The sequence below is a fragment of the Mustela lutreola genome, chromosome 5, assembly GCF_030435805.1.
Source record: "Mustela lutreola isolate mMusLut2 chromosome 5, mMusLut2.pri, whole genome shotgun sequence".
Lineage (NCBI taxonomy): Eukaryota > Metazoa > Chordata > Mammalia > Carnivora > Mustelidae > Mustela > Mustela lutreola.
Genome location: NC_081294.1, coordinates 76,562,473 through 76,584,280, shown reverse-complemented (window position 1 = coordinate 76,584,280; position 21,808 = coordinate 76,562,473). Strand labels below are relative to the sequence as shown.

General features: G+C 40.0%; 1 protein-coding gene across 2 annotated transcripts in view; it reads left to right on the top strand.

Annotated features, from left to right (window-relative positions):
- ETF1 (eukaryotic translation termination factor 1) overlaps positions 1-21,808 on the top strand; it is a 33,466-nt gene that overhangs the window by 4,346 nt on the left and 7,312 nt on the right. For both annotated transcript variants that reach the window (XM_059174710.1, XM_059174711.1), the window contains 3 exons: positions 18,112-18,287; positions 18,803-18,942; positions 21,207-21,345. In XM_059174710.1, coding sequence (XP_059030693.1) covers positions 18,112-18,287; positions 18,803-18,942; positions 21,207-21,345 — 455 coding nt within the window. The remainder of the gene's footprint in view (positions 1-18,111; positions 18,288-18,802; positions 18,943-21,206; positions 21,346-21,808) is intronic.

Here is a 21,808-nt window from a genome sequence, read left to right as displayed (position 1 = left end):
TCGTTTTTTCCTACTAATGTTTTCTGACCCAGCAAGAAGTAGCTCCAGATACAAGGCTGGAAGATTTATAGTTTTCAGGGAATAAAATCATTGCCAGAGCCTGTTCTGGCCAAGGACGGTGGTAAATGTGACAAACAGACCAGGATAATTTGGGTTAAGTTGCATCTGTGGGTGTTAGAATATTTTTCGACTTACCTTGACCAGAGAACCTTGTATATTTCAAAAATAATGAAGGCTTAGTCAGATAACCCATCTTTGAAGATCTGCACAGTTTGTAAACTTTGAGTCTTATGGGTGTTTTGGGGGCATTTTTAAATCTTACTGTTTAGTTTAAAAGAACTTGTAGATATTTTGACTTTGAAGAAAATAGAAATATCTAGTTAACATGACTGCCTTTCCCTCCCTGAAATATTCAGCTTCTTTTCTCCTCTACTCTAAGGAGTTCTGATACCTGATTGGGGGGGCAGTCCCCCACACCAAGCAGTTCTGTAGCTCTTAGCGGACAGCAGCTGTGGGTGTCCTACAATTTAATCTAATTCTGGCACTACATAAAGTTAGTATCTGATCCCATAAAGTAAAGTGCTCAGTCCTACAAGATTGTCCCCATTTGTGTTAAGTCTGGGCCTCTCCTATTTCTGACCTATAGTCTTTATTTTTTTTTTTTTTTTTTAAAAGATTTTATTTATTTATTTGACAGAGAGAAATCACAAGTAGTCGGAGAGGCAGGCAGAGAGAGAGAGAGAGAGGGAAGCGGGCTCCCTGCTGAGCAGAGAGCCCGATGCGGGACTCGATCCCAGGACCCTGAGATCATGACCCGAGCCGAAGGCAGCGGCTCAACCCACTGAGCCACCCAGGCGCCCTGACCTATAGTCTTTAAATTGGGGATTTAATAATTTGCTAGAATGGCCCACAGAACTTAGGGAAGCACTTCACTTATGTCCACTGTCCTTTTTTATAAGTATATATACAAATGAAGAATACATAAGGTGAGGTCCAGAAGCATCTGAGTACAGGAGCTTCTGTTTCTTTGGAACTGGGGAGTATTTCCTGGGCTTACCAACCCAGAGGTTCATTAACTCTTGTTCAAGGCTTTATAGAACTTAATCTGCAGACTCCGTTGACACCACAAACCTTTCCTAGAGGGCTGTGGATGGAGCTGAAAATTCCAACCCTTAGTTACCTCATCTTTCAGGTGACCCCAGTGGCCCTACCCTAAGTCACTTTATTATAAACTGAGGTGTACTCCACAGAAATTCCTTGGGAATGACAAAACCCATCACCCAGGAAATTCTTTTTTTTTTTTTTAATAATTTTTTATTTTTTATAAACATATTTTTATCACCCTTAGGAAATTCTAAGGGCTTTAGAAGCTCTGTCAAAAGCCATGGACGAAGACCAAATATATTTCTTATACCACATAACCATTTTTTTAACATCTCTACTAAATTCCTCACATGTTGAATTAAAAGTAGTTTTGTGAGGGGGGGCACCTGGGTGGCTCAGTGGGTTAATAAGCCTCTTGCCTTCGGCTCAGGTCATGATCTCAGGATCCTGGGATCAAGTCCCGCATCGGGCTCCCTACTCAGCGGGGAGCCTGCTTACCCCTCTCCCTCTGCTGCTCCCCCCACCTGTGCTCTTTCTTTCTCTCACTCTCTGTCAAATAAATAAATTCTTTAAAAAAAAAAAAAAGTAGTTTTGTGAGGGGTGCCTGGGTGGCTCAGTTGGTTCAAGTGTGTGACTCTTGATCTCAGGGTTAGGAACTGAAACCCTGTGTAGGGGGGCGCCTGGGTGGCTCAGTGGGTTAAGCCTCTGCCTTCTGCTCGGGTCATGATCCCAGGGTCCTGGGATCAAGCCCCACATTGGGCTCTCTCAGCCAGGAGCCTGCTTCCTCCTTTCTCTCTGCCTTTCTGCCTATTTGTGATTTGTCTATCAAATAAATAAATAAAATCTTAAAAAAGGGGGGGGGGGAGAAACCCTGTGTAGGACTCCATGCCCCAGTATGGAGCCACCTTAAAAAGAAAATAATTTTGTGAGATTATAGACTAGGCTTTTTTTAACAAATAATATGGATGGACTATTGATATGATTTGGATCAATTAAAGTATATCAAATGTGTTTGAATACCTTCCCCAAATAAGAATTGTTGGTTAATAGAACATTTACCTAAATGATATATGGAATGTTCTCAAAGCCATGAGCTTTAGGTACTTTAATTTTTAATTAAGTTCTCCGTACGTTAAAGGGCTGCTTATAATTAAAGTGATACCAGAATATTCAGGCTTTTAGAGAGGTTTTTTTTTTCCCCCTCCCATTCTCTTCTGCGTAAAACCTACCACCCCCAAGAAAAGTCAAGAATTAGAATGTTTTTAATTTCTTGGGAAGAGATGAATGTAGACCAGAGTACAGCTAAAGACCGAGGTCTTGGTGGCCTCTCATGAAGAGGTCATGAAACAGATGCCACTAACAGGTCTGAGCCATGAGAAGGAAAAAGATAAAGGGAAGAAGGAGAGAGTATATTTTATGGTAGTGTCCTTGAGGCAACTCCCGAGTGTCATAGGTTGCTTTCCTCAACCCAGAACTAGTTCTAACAGCCCTTGTATTCAGGAATAGTGTTCTGTGCAGTGTGAACCTAATGAACAATTACTGTCTTTGAATGTCAACTCTTGACAGACTTCTCATTGTAATAGCAGATACCCTTCCAGGAAAGGAAGGCTTACTGTGGACATACTCCTAGGAAAGCGCAGTACCTAATTAGAGTAACATTTAAAGCCAAATGCCCTTTGGGTTATAGGTGTGTCTGTCTTACCCCTCCTCCCCTGACCAGTTGGACCCTTTTAGCATTAGGAGAGGGCCCTTTTTCTTAGACCTAGGGTTAAGAGTGTGCCCATTGTGGCCCCTTGTGCTGGATGTTCTGTTGTGAGAAAACTTAAAATAAGTTTGATGTCATGGTTGAATGGTCTTAGATCCTTCTTTAAGATTCAGAAGGTGGGACGCCTGGGTGGCTCAGTTGGTTAAGCAGCTGCCTTCAGCTCAGGTCATGATCCCAGCGTCCTGGGATAGAGTCCCACATCCGGCTCCTTGCTCAGTAGGGAGCCTGCTTCTCCCTCTGCCTCTGCCTGCCATTCTGTCTGCCTGTGCTTGCTCTCTCCCCCCCACCCCTGATAAATAAATAAAATCTTTTAAAAAAAAAAAGATTCAGAAGGAAAAATTAGTGTGTTTTCCATAGACCCACAGCTGGAACTGTCCCAACTGAGAACATGGAGAGCAGAAATTTCTTCAGAGTCCAGTGAATTTTCTAGGGATCTCAGAACAGAACCCTTTCATAGGATACATTCTAAAGGGATTTCTTAATTCTTCAGCAGCCTCTTACCTTAATGAGAGCGAGAAGGGATTAGAGGGGTTCATGGTTCTTCTTTCCAACATATTGGAAATTAGGTTTCTTGTGGGCACTTTCCTCAAAGAACATGAAGGCTCCCTTTGGTAACAACTTTATCTCAAGCCACCGGGTGGACACAGTTTAAACCCTTGCCTGCTGTCTGTTAAGTTGGAAACTTCCTGGGTGCCTGGGTGGCTCAGTCGTACGTGTCTGCCTTTGGCTTGGGTCATGATCCCAGGGTCCTGGGATTGAGCCCCACATCAGGCTCCCTGCTCAGCAGGAAGCCTGCTTCTCCCTCTCCCACTCTCTTGCTGTCTCTCTCTGTCAAATAAATAAATAAAACTTCCCTTTTTTCTTATTTTTAAACCTTTTTTTCCTTTGAATATAAGTGAATGAAAATTAAGTTTTTTGCTTTTTTCTCACCTCCCCCTAAACATCATTGAGTTTAAGAGCCATAATTTCATTATCATTCATGATACAAAGATGAAAACAGATTTGACTCCTTAACATTATACATTGATCACATTTACTGTGCTTTAATCCAGCCCTTTCTCTTTCATCTACTTAATTTGTATGTAATGGGTGCATATAAGTATTCATGTGTTTGCTTTCATTTTTTTTTTAAAGCCTCCAAGTTCTGTATCTTTAACAGCAATTTTCAGATCCAGAGTTTTCATCCTGCTTATTCTTTGTCTCATGTCACCATCCTTCCTGTCCATTTCAGAGGACTTCACATTTTCAGATACCTGACAACTGCTTCTTGTTGTGCGGATAACTTGGGGATATTGGGCCCATGCTCTTCTGTTTTCATATTTTCATTTGATCCTCTAAGGTCTCCTTTAGAAGAGTGATCCTAGTCAAAATAAAAGATTGTCTTTTCCCTACCATGTTTGGGGCGTTCGGATGAGATTTTTCCCCCAAACTCACATCTAGGTATATGAAAAATGAAGCCCGCAAATGCATTTTTACTACTAACCAGTCAACTTACAAGCTTCATCAAATATCTGCTGTAAGTTAGACATTGGACATTTGGAAGAAATGTGTAATACAATGAGAGCATGGTCTGACACACAACCGTGATTGATGATATGAGCCATTTCCAGAACTAGATAACACAGTACATGTTGAAGTGGGCATAGTGTAAACAGATGATTAGGGTCTTGAATGAGGTGTTGGACGTTGTCAGAAACCAAAAGAGAGATTGTGTAACTGCTCCAGCAAATTTCCTAGGGGAGGCAATTGTCATAGAATGTTACCTAGGGCAGTAGTAGTATTTGGCTGATACAGTATCTTTGATACAGTAGTGGAGTGGAGCTGTAACTGATCTGCAGCTTTGAAATTGTAATTGACATTCATTCCTGATTGAAAGCCAGTTAGTCTAAAATTAGATCCAAGAGCATTGTGTTGGTTGATGGTTGGTGAGCTGTCAGGGTATTGAAATAGCACAGAGCATTTGTGCATGTGTGCCTTGTTCGTAAAGTTGCCATGACAGAACTGAAGACAGTCCCAACAGTTTGCCTTTCAACCTAAATAAACCTTAGTTTGCAAGTAGCGAAAATGTGCTGATCCCCAAACAGGAATTCCTTAATACCTCTGGATATTTTTAGCTTTTTTACTAAAAAAGAGTTTTCTTCCTTTCTTGGCTACCCCCATTTTCTGGCATCTTCTGGCCTTCCACTTAAGCAAGGAGGAGTCTCAGGAAGGACAGGGTTAGAGGTTCATGACTGAGGTATGTTTTAGTAAAGTAATAAAACTAGTTTTCTGAAGATGAATTGAATAACAACTATTTTGACTCTTCACGACAGCTCTTTGAGGAAACTACTACACCCGTTAAATGGATGAAGAAATTGAAATACAGAAAGGTTAGGTAGCTTGTGTCTTACCACAACCTAGTAAGGGGCAGTGCAAGATTTTCTGTTCCCACATTTCTGGTTTCAGAGCCTGTGATCCTATTATACCACACTGCCTTGCTCTTTGAGTGAAATTTCTTTTGCTAAGTATAAACATCTTCCATTCCCTTTTGAAAGGACTCTTGTCCAAGGAGGTTTGCATTTTACTGGAGGGAGCAGGTGTGCTGGATATAGGAGCAAAGATAAAAGGAAAACAGGCATGCTTTTTTGCATATCTACCCAAGGAAGAACTTGGGAACCAAACATAATCTTAATGAGCATCAATGGTGAGAGAAATAACTTGCTCTTAAATCCTTCCCCAGAAGTTCATTTTGTGTATTAGAACAGTAACAGGAGGGCAGTGGCTTTTGTTTTATTTGAAAAATACTTGCATTGTGGTAAAGAAACATTAGGTGAACTGTCTCATTTATAGGATCCCGTGTAGAACACTGGCCCCTAAATCTGGTTGTGATTGATAATCAAGGCTTTGCCTTGATGTATGAATACTGGAGAAAGTTTCCAGCTTCTTCTGGTCCTTGGTGGAACATTCTACTAGGTTAGCTTTTGTGAAGGTGTTAATTTTTTTTTTAATATTTTTTTTTTTTTTTTTTTTTTTAAAAGATTTTATTTATTTATTTGACAGAGAGAAATCACAAGTACACTGAGAGGCAGGCAGAGAGAGAGAGAGAGAAGGAAGCAGGCTCCCTGCTGAGCAGAGAGCCCAATGCGGGACTCGATCCCAGGACCCTGAGATCATGACCTGAGCCGAAGGCAGCGGCCTAACCCACCGAGCCACCCAGGCGCCCCTAATTAATTTATTTTTTTAGAGCAGGGGTCAGAGGGAGAGAGAGAGAATCTTAGGCAGGCTCCACACCCACGATGGAGCCCAATGCAGGGCTTGATCTCACAATCCTGAGATGATGATTTGAGCTGAAAACAAGAGTTGTACGCTGTACCAACTGAGCCACCCAGGCGCCACTATAATTTTTCTTTTCAAGACAAAATAAATGCCTGTAACTGTAGAAAAGTACGCCAGATATATGCATTTTTGTTTTGGATGATTAAGTAATAGTGCTGTTAAGCATAAAATACTAAAATGAACCTTTGTAAACTTTCTGCTGGAAATTTTTGCTGGAACAGGTGAGTTATTCTATTCTCTATGATAGAAGCTGTTTTAGTGTCTCGGTATGTTCAGATCTTGTGCTTTGTCCCCTCTGGTAATGGCATCTGACCTGAGGTCAGTTGGATAAACCAATTTCAAGTACTCTGTCTAGCCTTTTGAACAGTAACAGAATCCACCCCCCTCCTTTGGTATTCTGCAAGCTCTTTATAAAAGGCAGCCCCATCCGCCTCTAACCAGTATCAGAGATGATAGAGTCTGGGTAGGGGGGGAGCAGCAGGCCATTAAGTTGAGGATCAACAAAATTAAGGATAGCAAAAGAAGACTCTTTGGAAGTATTGGTTTTATTTTATTAAAGACTATGGTTTTGGGGTTTTGGCAAAGCTAAAGCAGTCATTTCTATGCAAGTGTTAGCTCCTCTCCAAAGCTAGCAAATTTTTCATTGGTATTTTGTATGGTAGTTTAGAATAAATCTCTGGTGTTGGTATAGAAGAGACTATATAGGGAAGATCTTATTTCTCACATTGAGAATTAACCGTTTGTTTATTTATCAAATTCATGTGCTATAATGATTTGTGCCCTTAATCTTATATAGACAGTATAAGCAGCATGTTATTTCAGTTTTCGATACTTGGTGGAAGAGAAAATGGGGTCAGATCTTTGAAGTGACTGATAACCAGACAGAAGTAGTGACTGACTGTGGGTTATATCAAAATAATGTGAACCCATACCATAGCTGTAGGATGAAGCTATTCAAGCTTTTATATAATAAAATTTTTTTAAGGTTCAGAGGGTAATGGATTTCTGTATTTCTCTCTTAGAATAAATTACAAAACCATTTCTAGTGTTCTGGCCTTATTATTTTGAACTGCATTTTTGGTTTGTTTCATTTGTTCTGTTGGAAGATTTGGTAAGACCTTTAATCCAAGTAACATAACACCTACCAAAAGTTACCTTTTATTTCTGGACTTAACTCAGATATTTTTTTAAAACTTATTTTTATTTATTTGTCAGAGAGAGAGAGAGCACACAGACAGAATGCCAGGCAGAGGCAGAGGGAGAAGCAGGCTCCCCGCTGAGCATGGAGCCCGATGTGGGACTGGAGCCCGATGTGGGACTCGATCCCGGGACACCGGGATCATGACCTGAGCTGAAGGCAGCCGCTTAACCAACTGAGCCACCCAGGCGTCCCTCAGATTTTTTTTTATAAAGATTTTATTTATTTCTTTGACAGAGATCACAGGTGGGCAGAGAGGCAGGCAGAGAGAAGGGGAAGGAGGCACCCCATTGAGCAGAGATCGGGCTTGATCCCAGGACCCTGAGATCATGACCTAAGCCAAAGGCAGAGACTTAACCCGCTGAGCCACTCAGGAACCCCTGGACTTACTCAGATTCTAATAAGACTTACCACCTTCTAAATTGCTTCCCCTCTCCCTTCTAGCTGTGCTGTGCTGTTTCTGAAGGTACTATTAAAGAGCAGAGGGGTAGGGTACAACAAGGTAGAGTTCTATCTTGTTACCTTTTAGTAACAAGATCTCAGTGGGTTGAGCCTCTCTGCCTTCGGCTCAGGTCATGAGCTTAGGGTCCTGGAATTGAGCCCCGAGTAGGGCTCTCTGCCTACTTGTGATCTATGTCTGTCAAATAAGTAAATAAAATCTTTTTAAAAATTAAAATTAAATTTTAAAAATTTATTTTATTTTATTTTATTTTAAGATTTTATTTATTTGACAGAGAGATATCACAAGCAGATGGAGAGGCAGGCAGAGAGAGAGAGAGAGGGAAGCAGGCTCCCTGCTGAGCAGAGAGCCCGATATGGGACTCGATCCCAGGACCCTGAGATCATGACCTGAGCCGAAGGCAGCGGCTTAACCCACTGAGCCACCCAGGCGCCCTAAAAATTTATTTTAAAAAATAAAATTCTGTGCTCCTAACCAACCTCCTACACTGTTCCCATATTAAACCCATATTAGAAAGATTGCTGTAGTCTCAAACTTTAAACTTAGTTTTGCATGTTTGGTAAAAGAAAAACAGAAACCCCATTGTGAATAAAAAAGCATCTGACTTCTGCATGGGTCATGATCTCAGGCTCTGTGCTCAGCGGGGAGTCTACTTATTCCTCTTCTCTCCCTCTACACCTCCCTCCCGCTCATGTGCTTGCACTCACACTCTTTCCCTCTCCCTCTCTCATATAAATTAAAATCATAAAAAATGTACATGACAAAGGCAGTAGAAATTGGTGAGGAACTCGTTAATTTACAGCTGGTGATCCTTATAATGTGGCTAGCTTAGCAATTCCCAGAAATGATTTGACTGAGATTTTTGAGCTTGGAAAGGGGATGGTGGGAATCCTTGGCCACCCATATCCTAGGCACAACCCCAGTCGTCAGACATTGGGATGAAAGCTTGGGGAGCATACCCTCTAAGTCCCAACGAAGAGTGTAGTCGGCAGTCTACTTCCTCCTGGTCCTAAACTGAAAGTAATTCTGTTAAGGAGGGGTGATGAAATCTGTGGCAAGCATTTGGTGTGCAGTGGGTGTTCTGTCCTGGAAAAGTTGGACAATTCATTGTGGTTGTATTGCTGCTAGGGCAAATGACAGCAGCTTACCTACAGCAAGTGGGCTCAGTTTGTCTTCTGTAAGTTGGGATGAATTCATGGAATCTCTGGCTTAAGCTGGCCAAGAGATCCTGCTTAAAGTCACAGAAAGCAAGCCAAACCCAGTGATTCTCAGCCCTAGTTACACATCAGAATTGATAGACTTGTATTTGAATCAGTCTTTCTGAAAATTGAGGCTCCCTCTTCTAATCATGACTACCTTCACTGTCCCTATTCAAGAGCAGTTGAATCAGAATAGAGGAAGGGGAGATCTTTTTGTATATGAGCATTTATTTTTTGTTTTGCTCTTTTAGAAAGTCCCTCAAGGATTCAGGGTTCTCACGCAATAGTGGTTGTCAGTGGACAGCCTTGTGTGAACCATGTTGGTTTTTTCCAGCTACCTTTCTAAACTGTTTCTGAGCATTATTGATGATGAACCTTGATAAAATCTTTACAAGTCAAAGAGTGCCTAGATTTTCTTTGCTTCTTATTGGTCAGAAGGCACATTGAATCTAAAGGCTGCAACTATGTGAGATCTAAAGTTACACACACCCCATAGTCCAGGCTTTGCTCTCAATACTGTGCATTTTCTATCTTAAGGCATTTCAGTCCTGATACTTTCAGGTGACCTTATACATGTTTCCCTGTCCATAATGCTCAGGGTACATGAAACCTTGGATGAATAACAGGTGGTACACTCATAACCTCCCATGTTAGGTAGAGAAACTTTTCTTTAAAGTTTATTTGAAGGACGCCTCGGTGGCTCAGTGGGTTAAGCCGCTGCCTTCGGCTCAGGTCATGATCTCAGGGTCCTGGGATCGAGTCCCGCATCGGGCTCTCTGCTTGGCAGGGAGCCTGCTTCCTCCTCTCTCTCTCTCTGCCTGCCTCTCCATCTACTTGTGATTTCTCTCTGTCAAATAAATAAATAAAATCTTTAAAAAAAAAAAAAAGTTTATTTGAGACTGAAGGAAGGAAAAGCTGTTAGCTCTTTATTTAAAATTCCCTTCCTTCCTGAATTTTGTCTAATTTTATTTACTTTCCACATTTAATCTATTTACAACTACTTCCTTCTGTCTCCCGTTGTTTTGTTGCTCAGAAGTTAGTTTCATCAGAAGCATTGATGAACCTTGTTTGATAAGGGAAAGTACCCCAGATATGGTGATAACAAGAAGGAATCCAAGAGCAGAGGGCCTGGGAAGCCTTTTGTGCCACATTGTTGTATGCTTTGTCTGGCTTTGCCCAGTTTTTACAACCTGCGTATGAATCATTGCTGTACCTCACAATTCACTGACTTTGAATGAGAGTCTTTCGATTTTAGAAAAAAGATACAGGGACAAAGCAGAACAGTAGATGAAAAATGTTAAATTTTAAAAAGAATGTAGTTTACATATGTGTCCAGCAACTCTTTGGTGAAAGCTTTACTTCACTTCTTCCTGTGGGTTGTTTTGGTTACTTTCAAATGAAATACTCAGCTTCCTTGATTTTATTTTGGTGTTTACACAAACTAGTCTAACAACCTTGATTGGCTTATCTTGGGGATAAGCACTTATTTTGTTTGGAAACTTTCCTGGAAAAACTTTTTAATCTGCTTCTATTAAACCGAACATACAAAAAAAAAAAAAAAAAAATCCGGGCTCCTAGGTAGCTCAGTGTGGTTAAAGCCTCTGCCTTCAGCTCAGGTCATGATCCCAGGGTCCTGGGATCGAGCCCCACATCTGGGCTATTTGCTCGGCAGGGAGTCTGCTTCCCTTCCTCTCTCTCTGCCTGCCCCTCTCCCTACTTGTAATCTCTGTCAAATAAATAAATTTTTTAAATAAATAAATAAATAAAATTTTAAAAAATCTTTAAAAATCAGGTATTATAAAATAGCCTTCCTGCTGAGCAGAGAGCCCAAGACCCTTGAGATCATGACCTGAGCCGAAAGCAGAAACTTAACTCACTGAGCCACCCAGGCGCCCCCTAGCCTTTAAATTTTTAAGGTGGAGGCCATCCACTTAATAACGATGAATTTAAAAACTTAAGGTGTTTCCACCACCACCACCATCCCACATGGAATAAAAAGAGGCATAAAGGCAAACTAGTGAAAGGTACTTTTTTAAGTATTAATCAAAATTCAGAAGGAGTAAGAGGCCAAAACTAGCTTTTTAAGTACTGTTTAGCTTAGCAATTTATCTACCACTTTTGGGGGGGGGGGCAGGGCTACATTTCTGAATTGCTTAAGTAGAAACCTGTGGCAAGATACTATTCCCAGGTGTCTTTACTATGCTCTATCTAGAGTGTTACATGGATGAAAGCATAGGGTTGATTGTCCCCCTTTGGTGCTATACAGCAAAGTTGCTTAATGAATACTTATCAGCTTAACCTATCTGCAGTGGAAAGTAAGTAGCTACTTATCTTAAGGTCATTGCTTTGTCCTCTGCATGATTATCTTGCTTTAAGGCTTTCCTTCAGGCATTTTGGGTTTACTGAGTGAATTTGTCCCAACATCCTTGTTATCCTCAAACTTCCATCCTTTGGGGTTTGGTGTCTGCTTCCGAGCTAAGTGTGCCTCACCCCTGCTATCCTTGGAGCCCCTTCTCATTCCATTCCCTACTGATTGCCTCTTTGCTAGTTCTATCTCCTAGGAAACTACTCTGTAAATCAGGGCATGTCAGCTTTTAAAAACTGAACCCTTTTGAGAAATAATTCCTTTGGTCCCCAAAGATTCCAGGATCCTATAGAGTAGAGAAATGTGTTCTCTTGAGAACTGTTAATCTGAAAACAAGCACAAGATAGTAAAGTCGGTATTAAAAAATATGTTGTCTTTTTTTCCTCATCTTCTGTATTTTCATATTGTGCATGTGCATAAACTGACAGCCGCTGTCAATTTATGCACATGCACCCTGTAGAGACAGGTAGGTGGCAGCTACAATCGAGTCCATGTTTGAAGTTAAAATGACTTGCCTAATGTTTCCAGTCCCTCCCACAGCGAACTCCTCTTCTCCTCCTTGACCTGTGGAGTTTGACATAACTGCATATAAAATTATCAGAAAGGTTCTTTGGAAATTCCTTTTTAGGAGCTTAGCAAGATAAATTATTGGAAGAATAGCAGTTTGTTACAGTTGGTTGCATAAAAATAGGATCCAGTGAACTCACTGACTGTAAAGAGCATTTTTCTTTTTTTTGTAATAGAAGATACCAGTTTGTTTCATTTGGGAATTCTTTTTCCATCTAGTTCAGAAACTGGAACATGGCCACAGGTAGAATAGTATGTAGAATTTTGGATTTTTAGACACCTTGTCCTGATTTAGAAAAGTTCTTTTTGGTTACACTGAACATTGAAACGAAAAGCATTTTAGAGAGTGGTATGCCTGACTTAATGTGTGTTTGTGTGTGCATGAGCAAGGGATTGTTTTGAAGCAGCTTTGCTTTGTGGTCATTTTGATTGTGCTTGTAATGCCAAGTGAAGCTGCTCTTCTTAAGTCGGCTTGATTCTCTGGTTTGGCTAGAATATTTGTTCCCCTACTTGGGTGGCAGCAGAGCACATAGTATCCATCCTTTACCATGTACTGTCTGTCAATGATCAACCTGTATTGAGTAGAACATCACAACAATTATGAACTGGCCTTCTGTGTTTTTAATAGAAACCCCAACAGAAACAGTGCCAATTTCAGAGATAGAAAATAAGCCAATAACCTGAGAGTAAGTATTTTGATAGTTGGAAGAGCTGAATGAATATAGGCAGCTTGTCTGCTTGTAGAGAAAACCTGTCTGACGAGAGAACCTGTGGGATTTACCACTAGGAGAAAACTTTGAAAGGGCAGGGTCTTGTGTAAATGAGGTCCCTTTCTACCACTAATACTGCAGAAAAACAAATTTGTGAAATTAATATTACTATAAATGATAAATATTATATGATACGATATATTGGTTCTGTTTATACAGAAGCTATTAGATTTGAGACTATTAATTTCCTATATATGTGTGTTTATAGATTTGAGTCTGTTCATATTGCCACTCATTCTCCTTATAAGGTTATTTGGGTTTTTTTTTTTTTTGTTTTTTTTTTTTTTTTTTTTTAGCATAAAATTAGCAATTGTTAGAACATTTCTCAGAAAAAACCTTTGGCTTTTCTAGTAAGCTATCAGGTTAAAAGACGAAGAGATTTTAAAAGGAGTATCATGGTGCTTGCTTCGGCAGCACATATACTAAAAGGAGTATCATGTTATGAATCTTTTCCATAGACTTTTTTTTTAGTAACAGCTTTATAGATACACAATTTTATATACTGCAAAATTATTCATTTTAATTTTTTTATTTTTTATAAACATATAATGTATTATTAGCCCCAGGGGTACAGGTCTGTGAATCACCAGGTTTACACACTTTACAGCACTCACCATAACACATACCCTCCCCAATGTCCATAACCTCACCACCCCATTTTTATTTATTTTTAAGATTTTGTTTATTTAGAGGGGGGAAGGTTAGAGGGAGAAGCAGACTCCCTGCTGAGCAGGAAGCCCAATATGGGCCTTGATTCCCAGACTCCAGGATCATAACTGACCTGAGCTATGAAGGCAGAGATTTAACCAACTTAGCCACCCAGGAGCCCCTCTTTATCTATTTTTCAAGTAAGCTCTATGCCCAACATGGAGCCCAGACTCAGAACTCTTGAGATCAAGAATCACATGCTCCACCAACTGAGCCTAGCCAGGCACCCCCAATTAAGCTCCCTCCTCACTTGGGGGCAGGTTTGGGTTTTGCTGCTGCTTCTGTTTTGAAGAATTTATTTAAGTAATTTCTTTTTTTTTTTTTTTTTTTTTTTTTTTTTTTTTATTTTTTTTTTTAAAGATTTTATTTATTTATTTATTTGACAGAGAGAAATCACAATAGGCAGAGAGGCAGGCAGAGAGAGAGGAGGAGGAAGCAGGCTCCCTGCTGAGCAGAGAGCCCGATGCGGGACTCGATCCCAGGACTCTGAGATCATGACCTGAGCCGAAGGCAGCGGCTTAACCACTGAGCCACCCAGGCGCCCTATTTAAGTAATTTCTATACCCAACATGGGGCTTGAACCCACAACCCCAAGATTAAGAGTTGCGGGCTCTCCTCAGCCAGCCAGTTACCTTCTAAATTGCCCCCTTTTTAAAGGACACAGTAGGACGCCTGGGTGGCTCAGTTGGTTAAGCAGCTGCCTTCGGCTCAGGTCATGATCCCAGCGTCCTGGGATCGAGTCCCACATCGGGCTCCTTGCTCAGCGGGAAGCCTGCTTCTCCCTCTGCCTCTGTCTGCCATTCTGTCTGCCTGTGCTCGCTCTCTCCCTCTCTCTCTGATAAATAAATAAAATCTTTAAAAAAAATAAAATAAAATAAAGGACACAGTGTACTGGTTTTTTGAAAGTTCAACAATCACCACTATAATTTTAGAACATTTTTATTAACCCAGACAGACTCTTCCCCCTTCCCTCCCCCATACACATTACTAGTAACTCCCCCATTCTACCTTGGCAGTCACTCTGCTTTTTCTGCCTCCAGGTTGCCGGTTCTGCACATTTCATATAAATGAAACTATAAAATGTGTGGGTTTTGTGACTGCATTTACTTGGTATAGGGTAAAATATCCATACTCCATTCCTTTTTATTGCTGAATAATATTCCATTATATGAATATACCACGTTTTGTTACACGTTCATTAGTTGGACATAGGGTTTTTTTTTTTTTTTTCCTTCGTGACTGCTGTTACTAATGCCTCGTGAGCGTGGGTTTTGTATGTACATATCTTTTCATTTCTCTTGAGCATATACCTAGAATGGTATGCTGTGGATGGATTGGCTGGATCATGTGTTAACTGTTGAACCTTAGATGAATAGCAAATACTTTCTCCATTTCTGTAAGTTGCCTTTTTACTTTCTTGATGGTGTCCTTTGAAGCACAAAAGTTTTTAATTTTGATGAACTCCATGTGATCTAGATAATCTATTATTTTAAAGATTTTATTTAATGTTATAGAGCGTACACAAGCAGGAGGAGCAGCAGGCAGAGGCAGAAGCAGGCCCCAGCACACACACACACCTCCAAAGCAAGGCCAAGCAAGGAGCCTGATGTGGGACTCCATTGCAGGTCCCCAGGATCACAGCCTGAGCCTAAGGCAGACAGTTAACTCAGTCACCCAGGCATCCCGATAATCTAATATTTTAAATAGTAACTTTTCCATCCTGTTTGGGTATTGAGAGTTGATTATATTGGCATTTCCTAAACTTAAGAAGAGAGATGAGAGTAGCATCTTAAGGAATAGAACTTACAGGAACCGCTTTTGAGAAGGGGCCACCTAGAGTGAACTCTCCCTCCCTTAATTTTTTTTTATAAGATTTTATTTATTTATTTGACAGAGATCACAAGTAGGCAGAGAGGCAGGCAGAGAGAGGGGGGGAAGCAGGCTCCCTGTGGAGCAGAGAGCCCGATGCAGGGCTCAGTCCCAGGACCCTGGGATCATGACCTGAGCTGAAGGCAGAGGCTTTAAACCCACTGAGCCACCCAGGCGCCCCCCTACCTTGATTTTAATATGTATCCAGGTTGAGAACTGCTACGTCAAGGAGACAAATGTGTGCTTTAAATTTTTTTTTTTTTTATCATAAATGAACTTTTTTTTTCAACTTTTGTATTGTGGTAGAGTACACAGTGTAACATTTAACCATTTTAGCCATTTTAAGCATGCAGTTTAGTGGGGTCATTCACATTGTTAGGCAGCCAGCCTCCAGAACTCTTTATCTTGTAAAACTGAAACCACACTAAACAACAGACACCCTATTTCCCCTTCCCCCCAGCAACCACTGTTCTTTCTGTCTTTGTGAATTTGACTATTCTGGATACCTCATATAAGTGGAATTATATTGTATGGTTTTGTATCTGGCTTATTTCCCTTAGCATAAATTGTTCAAGGCTAATACATATTGTAGCATGTATCAGAATTTCCTTTACGACTGAATGATATTCTGGGTGCTTGGATGGCTCAGTGGGTTAAGCCTCTGTCTTCAGCTCAGGTCATGATCTCAGGATCCTGGGATCGAGGCTCACATGGGACTCTCTGCTTAGTGGGGAACCCCCGCTCTGCCTGCCTCTCTGCTTACTTGTGATCTCTCTCTCTATGTCAAATAAATAAATAAAATCTTTTTTTTTTTTTTAAAGATTTTATTCATTTATTTGACAGAGAGAGATCACAAGTAGGCAGAGAAGCAGGCAGAGAGAGAGGAGGAGCAGGCTCCCTGCTGAGCAGAGAGCCCGATGCGGGACTCGATCCCAGGACCCTGAGATCATGACCTGAGCCAAAGGCAGCGGCTTAACCCACTGAGCCACCCAGGCACCCAATAAATAAAATCTTTAAAAAAAAAAAAAAAAAAAGATAATAATATTCCACTCTATATCTGTGGCACTTTTTGTGTTACTCTTCATACAAAAGATGGATAGGTGGGCATGAGTTCTGTCTTTTGGCTGTTGTGAATGTTGCTGCTATAAGCATTAGTACACAAGTATCTGTTTGGTTCCCAGCTTTCACTCTTTGGAGGATAGACCCATAAGTGGAATTGCTAGATCATATGGTGATTCTATGTTTTATTATATGAACAACTGCCATGCTGTTATCCATAATGGCTGTATGATTTAACATTACTACCAGCACGGCATTGGGTTCTCATACCTCCACAACTTTGCCAACATGTTTTGTTTTTTGATAGTAACTATTTTAGTGGCTGTGAAGTGGTTTTGTGTTTTGATTTGCATTATCCTAATGATTAGTGATGAGTTGATATGTTTTGGTAATGTAGTATTGTGTGTGCTTCAGGTAGAACTAGAAATACTGAAATGAGATGTTGTTAATAAGTATGTTCAGATAATGTAGTTAAAAAGATGGTATTGGCATCATAGAAGTTGGTGGCTGCTCAAAAGAGCCTTCCCATATTGGCAAGGCCTTGGTAGTAGTGCCCTCCATAGTTCAGAATTTGGTCCTCGTTTTTTAGTTCTGGAAGCTGGAATTTGTTTGAGCACCCAGAATTAACCAGGTCCTCAGTGTATGCTGTGTGTGGTGTATAAATCCTCTCAAAATCAACAGTGATGAATATGTAAAGTACATTTAGGGATATACTTAGAGTGAGTGTGTGATTTCCTAACTGAGATATTTGTGTGAATTCCAAGACACTCCTTTCCCATTATCACATTACTTAGGGTGCTAAATTAATGATTATAAATTTTCATGGTGAGCCTGGAATTTAAAGGGGGAAGGGGCAGACAGGATGATATTCAGTTGTTATTTCATGTAGACTTTGTAAAGACTTGTTGCATCATCCTGTGACAGTGTCTCTCACTGAAAGAACCATCAGATTCCAGGCCTTCACCATGGACTCTGTCAAATTCCAGCCTGTTGTCAACCTCCACCTCCTTATGAAAACTTAACTCTTTGCCCTTGAAGAATGAGGAGTTCCTGAGCATCCCTTTAAAGTGCTGCATTTTCTTTACTACCTAAGATTTATTCATATAATTGAGTACTGGAGCGCCTGGGTGGCTTGGTTGGTTAAGTGTCTGACATCTGCTCAAGTCATGATCTCAGGTTCCTGGGATTGAATCCAGCATCAGGTTCACCACTCACTGGGGCATCTGTTTATCTTTCTCCCCCTGCTTGTGCTCTCTCTCTCAAATAAATAAATAAAACCTTTTAAGTTAAAAACAAATAATTGGGGCACCTGAGTGGCTCAATGTGTTAATAAGCCTCTGCCTTCGGCTCAGATCATGATCTCAGGGTCCTGGGATCCAGCCCCACACTGGGCTCTCTGCTCACCAGGGAGCCTCCTTCCCCCCCTCTCTCTGCCTGCCTATTTGCAGTCTCTTTCTCTGTCAAATAAAATCTTTAAAAAAAAAAAAAAAGAAAGAAAGAAAGAAAAAATAAAAACAAATAATTGAGTACCTACCATATTCAGAACACTCTTCCTAACCTAGCATACTTTGATCACACTGTAGTTCTTCCTTTCTGGTCACCTAGGGAGTGACTGGTTTCTATTTTAAGAGACTATCATTAGCTCACTGTACTAATGATAAGCATGAATTTAAACTCCTCACTCTTCACTTACGTGGTACTTGAACTTTTGATGTATTTCTTTCTCCCACAGCAATGGCACAAGCATGATATCATTGATCATTCCTCCCAAAGACCAGATTTCACGAGTGGCAAAAATGTTAGCAGATGAGTTTGGAACTGCATCTAACATTAAGTCACGAGTAAACCGCCTTTCAGTCCTGGGAGCCATTACATCTGTACAACAAAGACTCAAACTTTATAACAAAGGTAATCTAGAGCTTGATCATTTCCCTCCTCTACTTTGTCTTGGTTATATTTTCCATTTTGATCCCCTGATGCTCTTGGTCACTAATGGGTTTTTTTCAGATAGCTATCAGCAGTGTCCCTTTGGTTGGAATTTAAACCCCCCCCCTTTTTTTTAAGTAAAGTAGTAGTTACTTAAAGACATAAATCCTCCCTTTTAAAACATCTCAATAATTTTTGAAATTATGGAGAGAACTCTCCAGGAGAGATTTATAAACATTTCTGCTTTATTTAAATTAAGATTTAAGGGAACCAGGGACATGGGGCACCTGGCTGGCTCAGCTGGTAGAGCATGTCACTGTTGATCTCCAGGTTGTACATTTGAGCCCCATGCTGTGTATATGGGGATTACTGAAAAATAAAATCTTTAAAAAAGAATTCAAAATAAGGGAGCAGGGACAGTAGGCTGTTGGGAATATTTTCTATTAATTGAGGAAAATTAGCTGTGGATTTAAGTAGAGAAATTATGTTTTTTGCAGTACCTCCAAATGGCCTGGTTGTTTACTGTGGTACAATTGTAACAGAAGAAGGAAAGGAAAAGAAAGTCAACATTGACTTTGAACCTTTCAAACCAATTAATACGTCATTGTATTTGTGTGACAACAAATTCCATACAGAGGTAAGAAGTTCAAGCACAGAATATTGTCATCATTCCAGAAAGAAACCGCATACCCATTAGAGGTTATTACTGATCCTTGCCTCATTCCTACCCCCCCAAGATATCTCTGCTCTGGGCCATGACTGATCTTTACTGTCTCTCTAGATTTGCTTATGTTGGGCATTTCGTATAGTGGATGGCTTTTTGCGACTGGTTTCTTTAAGTACATCAGGACTTAATCCCTTTTGATCACCAAATGTTACTTGGCCCCATTTTATTTTTCTGTTCATCAGTTGATGGGCATTTCTGTTTGGCTATTAGGAATAATGCTGCCCTGAACATACATGTATGGATTTTTGGATGACAAAATGTTTTCATGGGGGAGAGGCGGCTATATGCTTAGGAATGGAATTTCTGGGTAATTTGGTAACTGTTTAACCTGTTGAAGAATTGCCAGACTGTTTGCTAAGTCATTGTATCACAAGGCCAGCTGTTTCAAAAAAAAACAAAAAGACTTTACATTTATCATGATACAGTGACATAATCATTCAGCATGTTTGAGGAAAGTGCTAAACTGAGTTTATAGAGGTGAGGATGTAATTGCCTAACCTGATCTCTGTCTCTTCCTGTATACCCATGATACTTGGGTATTCTAGCACCCTTGGTTTTCAGCTCACAAATTACAAATCTTGAGGCCTGTAAGAGCTTTTTTCACCCCCATGAAACTTTTGAGTGACAGATCTGCCATAAAATAAAATTTAAGGGTGGAAAGGAAGCCTCATTAGAGTGACCTAAATCAGTCAATAGTAGAACAATCAGGAATTCACAGCTGGCTCCTAGTTGAGTCTTTTGCTTTTCATCAACCTAGGGAAAAACCTCTACATTGGAATTAGAACTAACATTTGTCAACACAGTTTACAGTGGATGATTTTTGCTAACTTGACAGGAAGTCCAATTCCAGTTGGATCTTTGTTTGTTGCATTGATGGTTGAGACTTTCTCTTGGCTGTCTTGCCGACCTCCTCTGGCAAAAGCTTCATTGGGAAGGTCTTACCCGGTCCTACTTACCTGTATCTAGTAAACTCTCTAGATTCTGAGTCTTGTTAATTTAAATAGTACCTGCTACTCGTGTTATCTAGCTTTAAACTTACTTACTAAACTAGCTTCGTTGGTATTTCTAAACCTTAACTCTTCCAAGGTACTGTTTAATCTTGCTAGCTTTGTTTATTTTGGCTTTTAATCGATATGTTGATTACTAGGTATGAATGTGACATATTGCACCACACAATTTATGTCCTGTTTAATCAGGATAATTACACATTCTTACAAAGGTAAGTATTCCCTGATGAGCAGAATTACTGAAAACCTAAAATCAATCAAACTACTTAACAGATTGTGATGTAATGTGCGTAACATTCATGTCTTAATGCTAATTATCAGACATGGTATGGTTAAAGATTGATTCTTAATGATTAATCCTTTTTCTGGTCAATTCTTAAAAGAAATTTTCTTCCCTAGTTTAAATGGAATGGGTATTTCTTAACTCCAAAAAAGCCTGGCCCCTAGCAGTTGTCATTTAGCAGGTGCAGACTCCCATCATGAAAACTTGCCCATCCATATGGGTTCCCAGGACTATTTAAATATTTGCTCTTTCAGGAGGCAGAACTACAGGGATGTAATTACATGCTGACCCAGAAGGAGGGGTTTCCCCCACCAAGACCAAATCACTTAGCTATATAAATACCTTTAAAATAAAATTTTTATATCCTGATATCATTAAGGATGCTCAAGACATAGGAGTTAAGTGAAACATCTCAAAACTAGATTTTTTTATAGACTTTTTTCCTGGAATTTTTTTACTCCTGGAGCCCTACTCTATAGAGTTAATTTATAGGATACTCTTTGCTATAATGAATATTGCCTGTTGATGCTGGGGTTGTACAGAAAGTAGCTTTTGGAGGTTGGTTTTTTTTTTTTTGTTGGTTTGGTTTTTTGAGGTTAGACTTTAAATTTGAACGTGATGTTCCATGGATTGCCATCACTCTAAATCAAATCAAGGACTAGAATAAATCTGAACCCTAGATCTCTGTTGTTTTTTTTTCCTGCCTCTGGTTCAGAATTGTACATATGGGTTATAACTGAAGTCTAACTTATTCCATAAAATGGTTTTTCTAAGTCATACCATCTTGGATGGGGTGAAAGTGCTTGCATATGTCCTTTTAGACTTTGTCTTGACTCTAGAAAAGTTTTGGGATTTATTGTATGGTACTTATGTTTGCTTTCCAGGCTCTTACAGCATTACTTTCAGATGACAGCAAGTTTGGCTTCATTGTAATAGATGGTAGTGGTGCACTTTTTGGCACACTCCAAGGAAACACAAGAGAAGTCCTGCACAAATTCACTGTGGATCTCCCAAAGAAACATGGTAACACAGGAAGAGAACATGAGCCCACTTTCCTTGTGTCTAGCAATAAGGAAACGAATACTACAGTTGACCCTTTAAAAGTGTGGAGGTTAACGGCACCGACCCAGCTGCACATAACTTTTATTGAATATATGCATATTTAACTTTTGACTCCCCCAAAACTTACCTACTAATAACCTGTTCCTGGGAAGCCTTAGCATTAACGTAAACAGTCGATTAACATGTTAGTATGTTATATGTTATATTGTATTTTGTACTGTATTCTTAAAGTTAGAGAAAAGAAAATGTTATTAAAATCATATGGAAGAGAAAATACACAATACAGAACTATTCGGTATTTATCCAAAAAAATTCATGTATAAGTGGACCCACACAATTCAAACCTTTATTATTTAAGGGTCAACTGTGAGGGGCTGGTGACTGGCTCATTTGGCGGAGCATGCAACTCTTGATCTCTGGGTTC